The 14,288-nt window shown below is 34.4% G+C and overlaps 1 protein-coding gene across 2 annotated transcripts in view; it reads right to left on the reverse strand.

Moving 5' to 3' along the window:
• Window positions 1-509: 509 nt before the first annotated feature.
• TBC1D23 (TBC1 domain family member 23) overlaps window positions 510-14,288 on the reverse strand; it is a 64,084-nt gene continuing 50,305 nt past the window's right edge. The window contains exons 14-19 of one of the 2 annotated variants that reach the window (XM_055316118.1): window positions 12,847-12,986; window positions 11,354-11,398; window positions 7,298-7,386; window positions 5,103-5,238; window positions 3,003-3,197; window positions 510-2,174 (exon numbers count right to left, since the gene is read on the reverse strand). In XM_055316118.1, coding sequence (XP_055172093.1) covers window positions 2,093-2,174; window positions 3,003-3,197; window positions 5,103-5,238; window positions 7,298-7,386; window positions 11,354-11,398; window positions 12,847-12,986 — 687 coding nt within the window. In that variant the 3' untranslated portion in view covers window positions 510-2,092. The remainder of the gene's footprint in view (window positions 2,175-3,002; window positions 3,198-5,102; window positions 5,239-7,297; window positions 7,387-11,353; window positions 11,399-12,846; window positions 12,987-14,288) is intronic. The other variant, XM_055316119.1, reaches the window with a different exon arrangement.

Raw genomic sequence — 14,288 nt, forward strand, 5'->3', positions numbered from 1 at the left:
CCTTCATTTTTCACTCAATTTCTTTCAGCCTTCATTTTTCTAATCTTGGAAATACAGAAAATAGTAACAATCTCATAATGTTGCAAACTCTGCAATCCTTGAGCATAGGTAAGAGGCAGATATCCCACAGTGAATTCTAGTTCTGTTCTCTGTGGGCCAGTTAAGGAAGGATGAGCTACTTAAGTGCCTAATACAATGAATAACATGTATTTTTGTTTAATATTTGTAACTAGTAACTGTGGTATTAAGATGAGGAAACTAAAGTACAGGGAAGTAGGTCAAGGTACGAATTTATTGCACCTGGATTTAATGTCATTAGTTTTAAACTAGCTCTTTTCTCCTCCCCATATAGATGAGCAGAAATAGGAATCCAATACTTTCAATCCTAAAAATTGAACATTAAATTCCACTGGAAAGATAGCCGTCCATTTTCTAACTTTGTGTTTTCTGCAGAGATTTACAAACAGGGGAGGAGGGGAGAAAGAACAAGAGCATCATTAAGAACAAAGTTCTGAGCAAATTGTACTGGTTTATTTACAATTGTAATTTATAAACAGTAACACAAACATCTTTACATTAATATTATGAAAAAAGTCCCATGGCTGAAATGGGCAAAAAATGGGAGACTTCAGGGCATTTCTAAAGGGGGCGCCAAAGAATGGAAAAAAAAGGAAAATGCAATACAACCGTTGTGGGTAGAATTATAAATATCAAGTACTGCACTAGGTGCAATTTCATGCAAATGTCTTCAACCACTCAAGTAAACTTTTTATTTAGGTATTAGAATAAAATATCTTGAACTATGTTGCCTGTTATTCACTTGATTTCCATTAAGTAAATTAAACTACCTGGCTATAAATAGGGTACATCTAAATATTTCTATCAACCCCTTAGAGATAATCCATTACATTTTAGGACATGGCAGATTGTGAGGATTTGCTACTTCCCAAAAAGATTTTATAAGGAGTCATTCCATAGCCCCAAACATGTTCCCGGATTTCTCTCACCAAATGTGTCTAATATAGACCTTAATAAATTAAATGGAGAAAGCTGCAAAATGAAGCAGATCACTTTTTAGTTTTGTCATGTTAAAAATGGTTTCAAACCACTGGAACTTTAGAGTAGACAAAAAAACCAAAGAAGAGAAAGAAATTTCAGAAACAGATGATAAAACAACTGTACTCTATACAGCTCTCTTATTATTTGGCTTTTATTTAAGTGGATATTAGTGTGGTCACAGACCATAATCTCAGTAAGGATAAATCAATGTGTATACAACACCAGTTCTGAAATATCCTAAATCAAATATTCCACTTATAATAAAGACCAATGACATTTTTACAGATATAATTCTGTCCCCAAAATGTTTATTTTAATCTTAATGTGCCTACCTACCTATTACGCTTTTAATTGCTCCTTAGAAACCATTAGGATGAAGTTTAGTACATGAAGCATTCAGTCTTCAAATCATTAGCTAATGGTGCAAAAAAAAATGATTTAGAAACTGATGCTTCAACATTTCACTAGCTGGACATGTGTATTTCTGAATTGGCTGGAATCATCATCTACTTTCTTAAAAAGATCTCACATTTTTAAGAACAGAAACAAACTCTTAATCTATGTAATACTTTCAGTTTCTGATACTGCTCAGTGGATAAAACTAAATGTAGCAATTAAAGGGGTCTCTTCAACTAATTCTATCTCTAATTTTCAGTGAAGACACTGCAAGTATATATGTGTATGGGTGTTTTTAAATCTGAAAGTGATACATATTTCCTTTTAAAACACAGCTCTTCAAAACAGAACTGCATTCTGCACCCTTAGTTCATAAGGGCATAGGGTCATTTACTTCAAAGTCATCTAATAACTGACCTTTATAAATCATTTTACAAAACCGAAAATGCAAAAGAAAATTTAAGAAAAATTTTAACTGTCCAGAAATTGATTATAATGATTTACACATTTTTAGACCTGCAATTCAAGCACCCCCATGAGCAAATGAAAGGTCTTCAGTTAGTATTCAATCAGGAAAATATGTCCATGTTTCTTCTCTTGGTTGCCTTAATTTCTTTTGAAATAGTTCTCTTTTATATTAACTTTCCAAAGCATCCAAAACTTTCATGATCTGTTGTTTTATGGCTTTGGTAGCATCTCCTGCATTTGGAATCAAATACCTGGGGGTGGGGTGGGGGAGATATATAGATACATATTAATATAAATTGCTTTCAAAAAATAAAAAATAAATTAAAAAAATAATACAGATTGCTTTCACTTCAGGATTCCGCTTAGATGTCACTTCCAATGGGCTGCTTCCCCTAACCTACAAAGCCAGCAGACACATCCTCATATTGACTCCCCATAACTTATTTTGAAAGAAAGAAAATCTAAATGTAAAAGCAAGGGGGTTTTTCTTACAGTGTACAGCCAGATGGAATGAATCACAGATCAGGAGTCAGGAGGACCATATTTGGTCCTTTCACAAGGTAGGTGTGAAGATCTGGAAGTCATTCAACTCCTCTGGGCTTTACATTTTTATAGGACTATAAAGATGGTTTAGTTTTGAGATCAATGTGGTCGCATGGTCCTTGGTGCCAGTCCATGAACTGTTTGTTACTGGTCCACAATAAGATGAGGAGGAGCTTGTACCAGATCATAAGTTAAATATACCACTCAGCACACTGCTTAATTCACACTTTTCCAAAGCAAGAATTTTTTTGATGAATGACTTATATTCTGAGACAAGCTCTTATTTGATTGCAAACCAGCATTTAGTGCAGCAATGGTACAGATTACTTAAGGACCCTTCTATCCAAAAGCTTATGAAATTAGCTATGGCACTCACTGGAACCATGTGCTAATCAACCACATATGACTAAGGATATAGAAGAAAAAGATCAGCAAAGAATGCTAACAAAAGTGGCTGACATATCTTATTCCACCACCTATTCCTAGTGATGAATTAATTCAATAATTCAGATAATATCATCCTAAGAAAATCTTACCTTTCGATTGCCAAGATTTCTATTCCTGAAGCGTTGCTGTTTCCATACTTGAAGGTAATTAGCTCAGGATGTTTTTTTTTAGATGTAATTTTAACTACAGAATTTAGTGCTTGTCGAGACTGTATATAAGCCAATCCTTTCCGTGAAAGAATCTCCCTTAAACAGTACATGTGTGTTGCAGTAACCAACAGATGACTTGAGAGGGAAAAAAACATTAAAAAAACAAAAAGAATTTAAAAAAAATGCCATGCAAAACAGCAGCTACTTCAACAATAAAAAATACTCAACTCCAGGTAAAATTACCTACTTTTGAATTAAAGAATACAAAGGATCACACCTAAAAACAAAAAAGCTACCCAGTAGTAGTTTTTAATTTCCCTTTAGTTGTATGCAAAATTGACATTTTATTAACAGAAAATGCTGTAACTGTTTAAGAGCAAATTTAATATTTTATATAATAAAAAGTACAATACAATTAGAAATCATTAACATAATATTTTTAGAAACTATTCTATCTGGTATATGGAATATAGTACTTTTCAAACTTTTGCAGTTATTGTCTATATTCATAAAACTATTTTCATTCTCATTATACCACAGTGTATACTTTTTTTTTTAAGATTTTATTTATTTATTCATGAGAGAGACACACACAGAGAGAGAGAGGCAGAGACACAGGCAGAGGGAGAAGCAGGCTCCACGCAGGGAGCCTGATGTGGGACTCGATCCCGGGTCTCCAGGATCACACCCTGGGCTGCAGGCGGCGCTAAACCGCTGCATCACTGGGGCTGCCCCACAGTGTATACTTTACACTGAAGACCACTTAGCAATAGTTGGGCTGCCTCACATATTTTATAATATTCTGTAACTGGACCTTGATCGTAGAATGGACAAAGAATTATTAACACACCCCCTTCCTTGTGTCTCAGCTCACTTAATACAGTGATATACTATACTATACACTTTTATGTAATTCAATAAAACTAATACCAAACAAGTCCAGAATGCAGGACATTCTGCAGATTAAACGGCCTAGCCTTGGAGGATTCATTCACCATGTAGAAAAAGGGGAGGAGGAGGTGGTAAGGGCAGTAGTACTCTTGTACACGGGGGTAAGACTAAAGAGATTAACAGGCAAATGCAATGTGTGAACCATGACCAAATCCTGAATCACGAAATAAAAAACAGAGACTATAAAAGATACTTTGGGGCACTCTGAAAAATATGAGTGTGAACTGTATGTTAAATGATGTTCAATTTATTGTTTTTAAAGAGTGATAATGCTGAAGTTGTGTAAGAGAATGCTCTGTTCTTGGGTGATTTATGCTGAAGGATTTAGAGATAAAGTGTCCGTCGTATCTGTAAGATTCCCTAAATGGCTTAACAAAAGAGAATTGTGTATGTATATGTATCTATATATAGATACATAACTGGATGGAGTAGTGTAAAAAGAAATTAAAATCTGGCGAACCTGAAAGAGGCTTATAAAGATGTCCAATGTCTTGTTTCTTCAACACTTGGTTAAATTTTTCAAGATAAAAAATTACGTAAGAAATATTTTTGAAAATCAAGACATATAGGGTAGCCTGGGTGGCTCAGCTGATTAAGCATCTGCTTTCAGCTCAGGTCATGATCCCAGGGTCCTGGGATCGAGCCCAAATTGGGACCCTGCTCAGTGGGGAGCATGCTTTTCCTTCTCCCTCTGTCTCTGCCCCTGCTTGTGCTCTCTCTCTCTAGCTCTCTCTCAAATAAATAAAACCTTAAAATAAATAAAAATCAAGACCGAATACAAGCTGACAAAGCAAAATTATATCTTATTGTACTGAATAAAGAAAATTTCTTCTGCAGTATAGTTTTTATTAACTTCCCTTAATTTAATTTTACTTCTGAAGAAGGCATTTTATTTTATTTTAGGATTTTATTATGTATTTATTCATGAGAGACCCAGAGAGAGGCAGAGGCAGAGGGAAAAGCAGGCTCCTCACAGGGAGCCCGATGCGGGACTCGATCCCAGGACCCTGGGATCACACCCTGACCGAAGGCAGACACTGAACCACTGAGCCACCCAGGAGTCCCTGAAGAAGGCATTTTAAAAAGTACCTAGGAAACATGTGTCCACTTTCTTTAACTTCTTTACAAGGAAAATGATGCTTGACATCTGGTTTGTTTATCCAAGTCTGGATGTTTACAACCTCTTTTCTGTCATCATCGGACATTGAAGAGCTGTCAATTTCATCTATGAAGAAGTATTAAAAGTGGGGATTACCAACTTTAAAAATGAGACATTTTTTAACAGCTTGAAAAATTTTTTTTCAATATTTTAATCATATGGTTTGAAAAACAAAACACTTCTAATCCTGTTGCTATATTTTCTTATGCCACTGGCATAATACAGAATTATTATTATGAAACATTACACTACATGGTAAGAAAATCAGGTGAAAATACTGAAAATACACTTTTAACTACACTTCAATAAAAAATAATGTAAATAAATTTTTAAAAGACTGAGGAATTTCAACTTTTTTGTTTTATGTAACATGACTCTATGTCTAGACTATAGAGCGATGGTTGAACTGTCCAATAATAAACACCTTGAGGGTGAAGATGGCAGGGTTCTTGTCTTGCTGGATTTTGATTTTAAGAAAAAAACAAAAAAAATCTGTCCTGGGATAAATAAGTAAAATTATCTTTAGTGTTTTGGTTTTTTTTTTTCCGAATGAACTAAGACATTCTAATTTTTTCTAATTTAAGTAAGGGGAATTACAGTTCTTAGGGTTAATAATTACACATTATTTTTAAGAAATACTTCAAAATATAGAGAGACATAATTTAAAAAAATGAAACCTCACATAGCTATACTTTCAGCTTAAATAAAAAGTGAAACTCTTGTGTATCTCTCCCCAATCACATTCTCCATTCTTGTCCACTAAGACAGTGACTGTTATCAGTTCCACCCTTTAATCATACATGAATATCCCTAAAAAGTATACAGTAGTGTTTTTTTGCATTATAAGTAACATTTATATAAACAGTAGGCCATTCAATTGTATTCATCCACACTGCTTCTTCACTCCCAACATTGTAAAATTTATCCATGTTGATACACACAGCTCTAGTTTTCTCATTTTCATTACTGTGCAATTTTCCATAATATAAATACATGTGTAAATATATGACACATTTGAAAATATACCATAATTTTTTCATCCGTATGCCTCTCAGAGGAATGAAAACAGTTGAAATGAAAATTGTTATTAAAAGAAGTTGAAATACTCAGGGAGAGCTAGAGACTGATAACAGGAAGACAGCACAAAGTGAGTGAGGAAAGGACAAAAAGAAACAATTAGAAATAGCATACAGAAAATTTCATTTACCTAGATTTAAGATTTGGGAAGGTGATTTTGTAATATTTGTTAAAATGTCAAAAGTAGTTCCCTATAATCTAACAATCTTATTGCTAAGAAAATACCCTCTGTACATTTAACAAAAGTTCAGATAGACAAATGTCTAAAAATATCTACTGTCATTTGAAACAACAACAAAAAAAAAAAACTGGAAAACTACCGGTATGAATTGTGAGAAGACTGATTACATAAATAGAGAATAAAGGTGGAATATGGGCTGAGATGGAAAAAATGCAACATATATTACTAAATAGAAAAAGCAAGGTGAAATTTGGTTGTTTTTTTCCTTCTTATTTTGTACATTTATTTTTCCTAACCCAATACACGCACTAATATTAATTATAATTACTAAGCCAAGGTAATCTTGGAACTAAAATAATAAATTATTTTTAAATTATTTTTAAAACTAAAGACCACCACAGAGAATGACAAATTTCCCTAGCACAATATCCCCATCTTGTGGCCCTTTAGGATATTGCCTCCAAAAAGGCTCTAGATGTCTCAACTTTGGAATGCCCTGAAGTTTATTTAGTACCACAAATCTCAGTCTTCTAGGTGGGTGGATCAAGGGGATTTAAATAAAATCTTACGGACTTAAATACTATTTCAACACTCATAATTCCCAAGTCATCACCAGTTTATTAGATCTCTCTTTGGCTAAAGACTCCTATAATCAACTGCCTACTCAGCATTTCTCCTTGAATTCTAATAGGCCTAACTTAAGAGGTCTAAAACCAAACTCTTAGTAGAAAAACCACAGACTCTTCAAAATACAGGATCTCACGGTGTCTTTTCTTTTTCTTTTAAAGCCGTTGTTTGGCTAGTCTCAGAATGCTCTTTCCAAGGACTCCCATGGAAAGCATCTGCAGATAAGTGTTATTACTACACCTGTGTCGTATTCTTCTTCATCCCCAATGCTGAAAACAGGCTTTACACCACGGTAAGGCTTGCCCACTCTGTCACTGCTGCTCACATGCCTATATTCAAAGAATTTCAGAGGGAGAAATCATCTGTAAGAAGTTACCAAAGATTTTCACCAAGTATCATGTGAATATTTAAATAAAATGTACACATGCTTTGTCCCTAGCTCCCATATACCACCCAGGTTTAGAATAGTTATGTTAGGGAAACTGTAACAAGATATGGAAATTATGTTAGCAAAAGTGGCATTATGTCTTGATAGGCTGAATGCTTTGAATCTATAAAATTTTTTTAAAAAAATTTAATATTTATATTAAAACAAGTGCTTAGATCTGCACAGCCTTAGGGAAGTCATTTAACCTCTCTGTGATTCTGTTTTCATATCTGTAAGAGAGTAGTAACAGCAGTTATTGTGAGAAGTAAATCAGTTAATACTTTGTAAAACTGTTAGGACAATGCCTGGCATATAGCAAGTGCTATGCACATGTCTATTAGAGAAAATAGATTATGGAACCAAAGATTCATATTCCAGAAGAAGTCTTAAGACTTTCTCATATGGGAGCAAATACCTTAAAGTTTTCCCTCCTATTTTTTAAATCATAGTTTCAATTGTACAACATTGTAATTCAACAATTCTATATTTACCCAATGCTCACCACATTATAATCTTTTAAAATTTTTTTTTTATTTATTTATGATAGTCACACAGAGAGAGAGAGAGAGAGAGAGAGAGAGAGAGAGAGGCAGAGACACAGGCAGAGGGAGAAGCAGGCTCCATGCACCGGGAGCCCGACGTGGGATTCGATGCCGGTCTCCAGGATCATGCCCTGGGCCAAAGGCAGGCGCTAAACCACTGCGCCACCCAGGGATCCCTAATCTTTTTTTATTATATTACTTTTGTTTTAATAGAAACATGTTACTTTTACATAAATGTAAATAAACCATGAAAATTAATCTGCCTTTCTTTTTTAAGTGGCAGAAGCATAAACAACATGTAAACTCAAACTTGATTAGTTCTACAGGAAGTATGATCTCTTTTTAATATAAAAATTTCTACCTCAGTACTTTTTAGGTAATCTCAAACAAACCAAGAAGAAAGTTAAAGCATTTCAACAAAATATATGTTTCTGGGGAAAAAGCACTGGAGTATTCGTAAGATGAATGCTCCATCAAGATTATCTACAATGATGAAAAACTGGCTTTTTGGGGGTCATGTATCAAAAATTCAGATTACATGTCTTTACTTAATCTTAGAATTCAATTTTTCCAGAATAGAGATCAAGCCTGTATTTTAAATAAGTTCTTAATATCTCAATAAAAATCTTATCATAACCCAATTTTTTTGAAATAGACTTAAATCTTTTCATCTCCCAAAACATTTCTCAACAGAAAACTCACAAGAAAAATCAACTGAGAGCTAAGTGGATAACACTCTTTGGAATTATAAATTAATCAAACACAGTATATAGCTTAAGTTAAAACATATCTAATATAAAATTATCCAGTAAATTATCAAACTATGCTTATTAGAGAAAATGAAGTAATTCAAACACTGAAACTCAGATTGAGCTTTCTTATAAAAGGCAAAGATAATAGAGCTTTGTCTAAAAATACTTTAGTGTCATCTAGATTATAAAATTGTATAAGATTGATATTGGTTCTCCCCTGACATTTAAGTATAATTAAATGGACCTAACACAGAAACAAAGATGTTCAGTAAATGCTTGAACCAGAATGCAAGTATAAATAAAGCAAAAATTTTCATAAACAGGGGCTGGTGGTACCTGGCTGGCTCAGTTGGTAGAGCATGTGACTGGATCTCAGGGTTGTGAGGTTAAGCCCTATATTTGGCTTAAGCCCTATGTGAGTTTAAGCCCTAGTGATCAATCCATTCATTATTGATCTAGATTTATAACGCAGTGCAGTTTTTATAAACAAGATTTCTAAAGAGTACTGAAATAGTTTTTAAAAGACTGGCTAAAAATTAATAAAATTCAATGGCTGGACTCTTTGTAAAAAGCAGTGTACCATATTTTTTTTTACCTGAAGTAATAACAGTAAATACTTTTTTAGCTGAAGTAGTTAACAGAAACATCTGTAACATAGTTTGACCAGGTTTTAATTTATTTACTATGCTCAGAAAGCCGATTCTTTTGAACTTTTCACTAAATTCTATTTTTGAAATAGATATATTTGCCTGTAGACCAGAGAAGATAATTTAAATTTTTAAAAACTTAAGAATTTGGGAGAAAACTTGGGAGTTAAAATTAGACTAATTCAACGGTTCTATAACAAGAGAAAGTAGAAAGAGGATTCACAAATAGATTATAATTTTAAAAGAAGTAACTGCCTTTAAAATAATCTCCAATAAATTATAATAGAAGCTCTGTAATTGGCATTGTGCAGGAACAGTCACAGTAAATAAAAATTCTTACCAGTAAGTTAAGAGTAAACTACTGCCTTTAAAAATGCTACTTTTAAATAGTGAAGGGGAATTTAAGGGAAGGGAGAAGAAATGTGTGGGAGATATCAGAAAGGGAGACAGAACATAAAGACTTCTAACTCTGGGAAATGAACTAGGGGTGGTGGAAGGGGAGGACGGCGGGGGGTGGGGGTGAATGGGTGACGGGCACGGAGGGGGACACTTGACGGGATGAGCACTGGGTGTTATTCTGTATGTTGGTAAATTGAACACCAATAAAAATTAATTTATTAAAAAAAATGCTACTTTTAAGTAACTGAAAATATTGACCCCCCCCCCAAAAAAAAAGGCCAAATCCATTATTTCAAAGCTTAACTTGTATTTAAAATGCAACTAAAGGGGCACATGAGTGGCTCCATCAGTTGGATGGCAGATTCTTGATTTCCATTCAGGACATGGTCTCAGGGTCCTGGGATAGAGCCCTGGGTCAGGCTCTGCACTCACTGAGAAGTCTGCCTGAAGATTCTCTTTCTCCCTCTCCCTTTTCCTCCCACTTGCACATTCTCTCCAAAATAAATAAATCAATCTTAAAATAAAACTAGAATTTATTTTATTTATTTTTTTTTAATTTTTATTTATTTATGATAGTCAGAGAGAGAGAGAGAGAGAGAGAGAGAGAGAGGCAGAGACACAGGCAGAGGGAGAAGCAGGCTCCATGCACTGGGAGTCCGACGTGGGATTTGATCCTGGGTCTCCAGGATCGCGCCCTGGGCCAAAGGCAGGCGCTAAACCGCTGCGCCACCCAGGGATCCCTAGAATTTATTTTAAAATGTCCATAGCTATTGTTGTAACTGATATAAAGCCATACAAAAGTATCAAGTTAGTAAAGTTCTTCTGTGCATCCTAATCAAAGATCCAGTAGATTTTTAAACTTTAGACTTACAGAATCTAATGACAAGTACCTCATCTTATTGGGGCAAAGAAGATGGATTTTACATTAACATGTCTACGATGACCTAATTTCTGTGATAGAAAACCAAAGAACTGTGGTTCTCTGGGACTGATTTATATGTTTGTTCACCAACCTAAATACATACATCTAATTAAGAAAAAAAATTTTTTTTAAAGATTATAAAGTGACATAACATACTTGAATTAACAATTTTGAACTATGACCTATGCCTTATCTCAGGTGCTCTGATATTCTCTATTGTTAGGGCAGAAGATAGAAGCAAATGATCTCCAAAGCTACCTCCGTGCCAACTCTGAGACTAAGTATTTTCTTTGTTTCAAACACCTTTCTCTCTTTCAGAATAAAAACTTCAGGTTTTATGAAGTTCTTGAATTTGAATATACTTGATTTTCATCTGAGGAAGGGGAGATATAAAGAAGCATGCAAGGAAAAAAAATTAAAATGATCAAGCAAAAAACAAATGCAGCTCAATCAATATCACACACTCTTAAAAAGCAGAATAAGAGAAGTTTAGCATTTGAAACAGCTGGATGAAATTTTAGCCAAGACACTGTGAGGCTTATAGACAGCATGAGGCATGCGAAAAGGAGAGGATGGTCCCAGAAAGCTGCTCTACTCATTGGCTTACCGCTCTGTACATGCTCTGTCTGGCCAAGGAAGATTGAAAGACATTCTATAGCAAATTGAGGCAGAGGACAGAACAAAATGATTATTAAAAACACAGTAGCCTTAAAACAAAAATATAGTATGATCACTTTTTCTAACCCTGAATGTACATTATAAAGAAAATGTTTTGATCATCCCAAGTACAAAGAAAAATGAAAACCTAGTTTCAACAGATTTTTTAAAGACAAGTCTTTTCAAGTCACAGTTATCACTAGTTCATTTCAAAATGAAATATTAAATGTTCATGCCACAAAATACAATAGTATTCTAGTGCAGAATGCATTAACTTAAAAGTAAAAAAGTTACAGGTTTTTGAGAACAGACATAATTTTAATGAGCAAAAAAAGTCTCTTGGGTTTGGTAAAACACTTTAATACTATTATTTATCAGTTAACCATTTTAGATGGGCATAATTTTTTTTGTGATTTCTGAAAATAATCTATTCTCTTCTTTGCTATTTACTAAACAAGGGGAAAAATACATTCTTGTATGCATGTGATAAAAAATGTGATAAAAAATTCCTGACATTCAATTCTTAAGGTCAAATTTAAAAAGTTTAAATAACTTTCCTAGCATATTGCAAGGAAGACATGAAAGTGAAGTGAAAATAATATAGTGCACTTTAAAATCAGGCTTGCTTAGCAACAAATTCTGTGTTGGAATTATTAGGATAGTTTTGAAGTGCAGGAACAAGAAAGATCAACTATACTATGTGGAGGAAAAAACATTATGGACACTAAAGTTCCAGTAAGAAACATTATAACAGACATTCATAAACTTTATCATTTGTTAGCTATGTCCTTCATTTGTAATTCATGGGAAAACAGGGGTCATTTATATTCTGTGTACACAATTCTATGAAGATCTAAACTCTTAAACTTAAGAAAATGGGTTTCTGGGGTGGCTGATGGGCTCACTGAGTGGAGCATCCAATTCTTGATCTTGGGGTTGTTGAGTGTGAGCCCTGTTTTGGGTATAGAGATTACAGAAAAAAATAAATTCATTTAAAAAAAAGAAAGAAAATGGGTTTTTGCCTTATTTAGCATGAACGAATTTTCAAGGTTATAAATTCCTACAGAAGAGAAGGAGGTTCCTGCTTTGAGATTACTGCATTTAGTAAATGGTTTCATCCATTTGACATGTGGGAAACAGTCACTGTGTGAAGTGTAATACATATAATGGCATCTTAATATTTTTTTAATGAACAGCATAAAGGGGCAGTATTACTATCTGAGTTTTATTCTGAGCAGCAGGAGAAGAGAGAAATATTTACAGTCAAATTTTTATGGCAATAAAGGACATCTCTGCAATTATAATGAATACTGAAATTATCTAATTAAAAATGTACTTTATGATTCTTCTAGAATACATACATTCAATTCAACTAGTTAGCATTTACTATAAGACATTTTTTTTAGTTACCCATAATAAACTCATACCATATAAGCAACTCACCGGTCCACAGGAGTTGATGTATTCTCAATAAAACTGATAACTTTTTCCCTGACATTAACGGATTTCGTCTTCAAAGCAACAGTCATTTTATTTACTAGCGATTTCATTCCTCTATCATTTGAGCCATTAGAAGATTCACCCTGAAAAAAAAAAAAAAGAACTTACAGATGAACTAACTGCTCTCCTAATGATCAGCAGAGACACTACTGCTAAAGGTTATCTAGATGTTACTGAATTGTGTCCATATGTTAAAGTTCAATCTCCTAGGAACAAAACAGAAAATGAGTATGCAGAGATAGGGCCTATAAAGAGTAAATAAGGTTAAAGGAGGTCATACAGGTGAGCCTTCATCCAATATGACTGGTGTCCTTTTAGGAAGAGGGAGAGACATCAGGGATGCACATACTTAGAAAAAAGGCCACATGTGTCCAGACAGACAAGAAGTCAGTCATCTCTAAAGCCAAAGAGAGACCTGAGGAGAGATCAAACTTGCCAACCCTTTGATCCCAGACCTGCAGCCTCCAGAACTGTAAGAAATAAACTTCAGTTGTTTAAGCCAACTACTTGGTTGTCTTTTGTTACAGTCACCCTAACAAAGTGATATACTAGGTAAAATCATTTGAGATGGGAATTAGAATTGAAAAATGAGGATATATATTGCACATATAAATATGGAGTCTGAAACTACCTTCCTTATTCAATAAGAAATAAAGTTATTGACCTTAACTTTAATTATTCCATAAAAACAAGCAAAAGTATAATCAGATTATTATTCATGTAGCTAAATTTTTAAACATTTATTCCCTGTAAATTTTTAAATATTTTCATGTAGGACTTTACTTTTTTAAGAAAAATTAACTTTATGTACCTAATGTAATAGGTATAAAATTCTTTTTTCTTAAGATTTTATTTATTTATTTGAGAGAGAGAGAGCACTGAGCAGGGAGCCTGATGCAAGTCAGAGCTCCATCCCAGGACCCTGGGATCATAACCTGAGCCAAGAGCAGACACTTAACTGACTGAGCCACCCAGGCACCCTGTGAGTAAAATTCTTAAACTCTTTCATGTAATTGGGGACACCTGGGTGGCTCAGCAGTTGAGTGTCTGCCTTTGGCTTAAGGTGTGATCCCGGAGTCCCAGGATCGAGTCCCACATCAGGCTCCCTGCAGGGAGACTGCTTCTCCCTCTGCCTGTGTCTCTGCCTCTCTGTGTCTCTCATGAATAAATAAAATCTTAAAAAAAAAAAAAAAAAAAAAAAACTATTTCATGGAATTTTACTCCATATTCCCTGAAGGGCAAGGTGGCAAGACACGTCAGAAGTTTAAAAGTGTGGGATCCCTGGGTGGCTCAGCGGTTGAGCGCCTGCCTTTGGCCCAGGGTGTGATTCTGGAGTCCCAGGATTGAGTCCCACATCAGGCTCCCTGCATGGAGCCTGCTTCTCC

This window comes from Nyctereutes procyonoides, unplaced genomic scaffold (assembly GCF_905146905.1).
Source record: "Nyctereutes procyonoides isolate TBG_1078 unplaced genomic scaffold, NYPRO_anot_genome, whole genome shotgun sequence".
In the NCBI taxonomy this organism is placed as follows: Eukaryota; Metazoa; Chordata; class Mammalia; order Carnivora; family Canidae; genus Nyctereutes; species Nyctereutes procyonoides.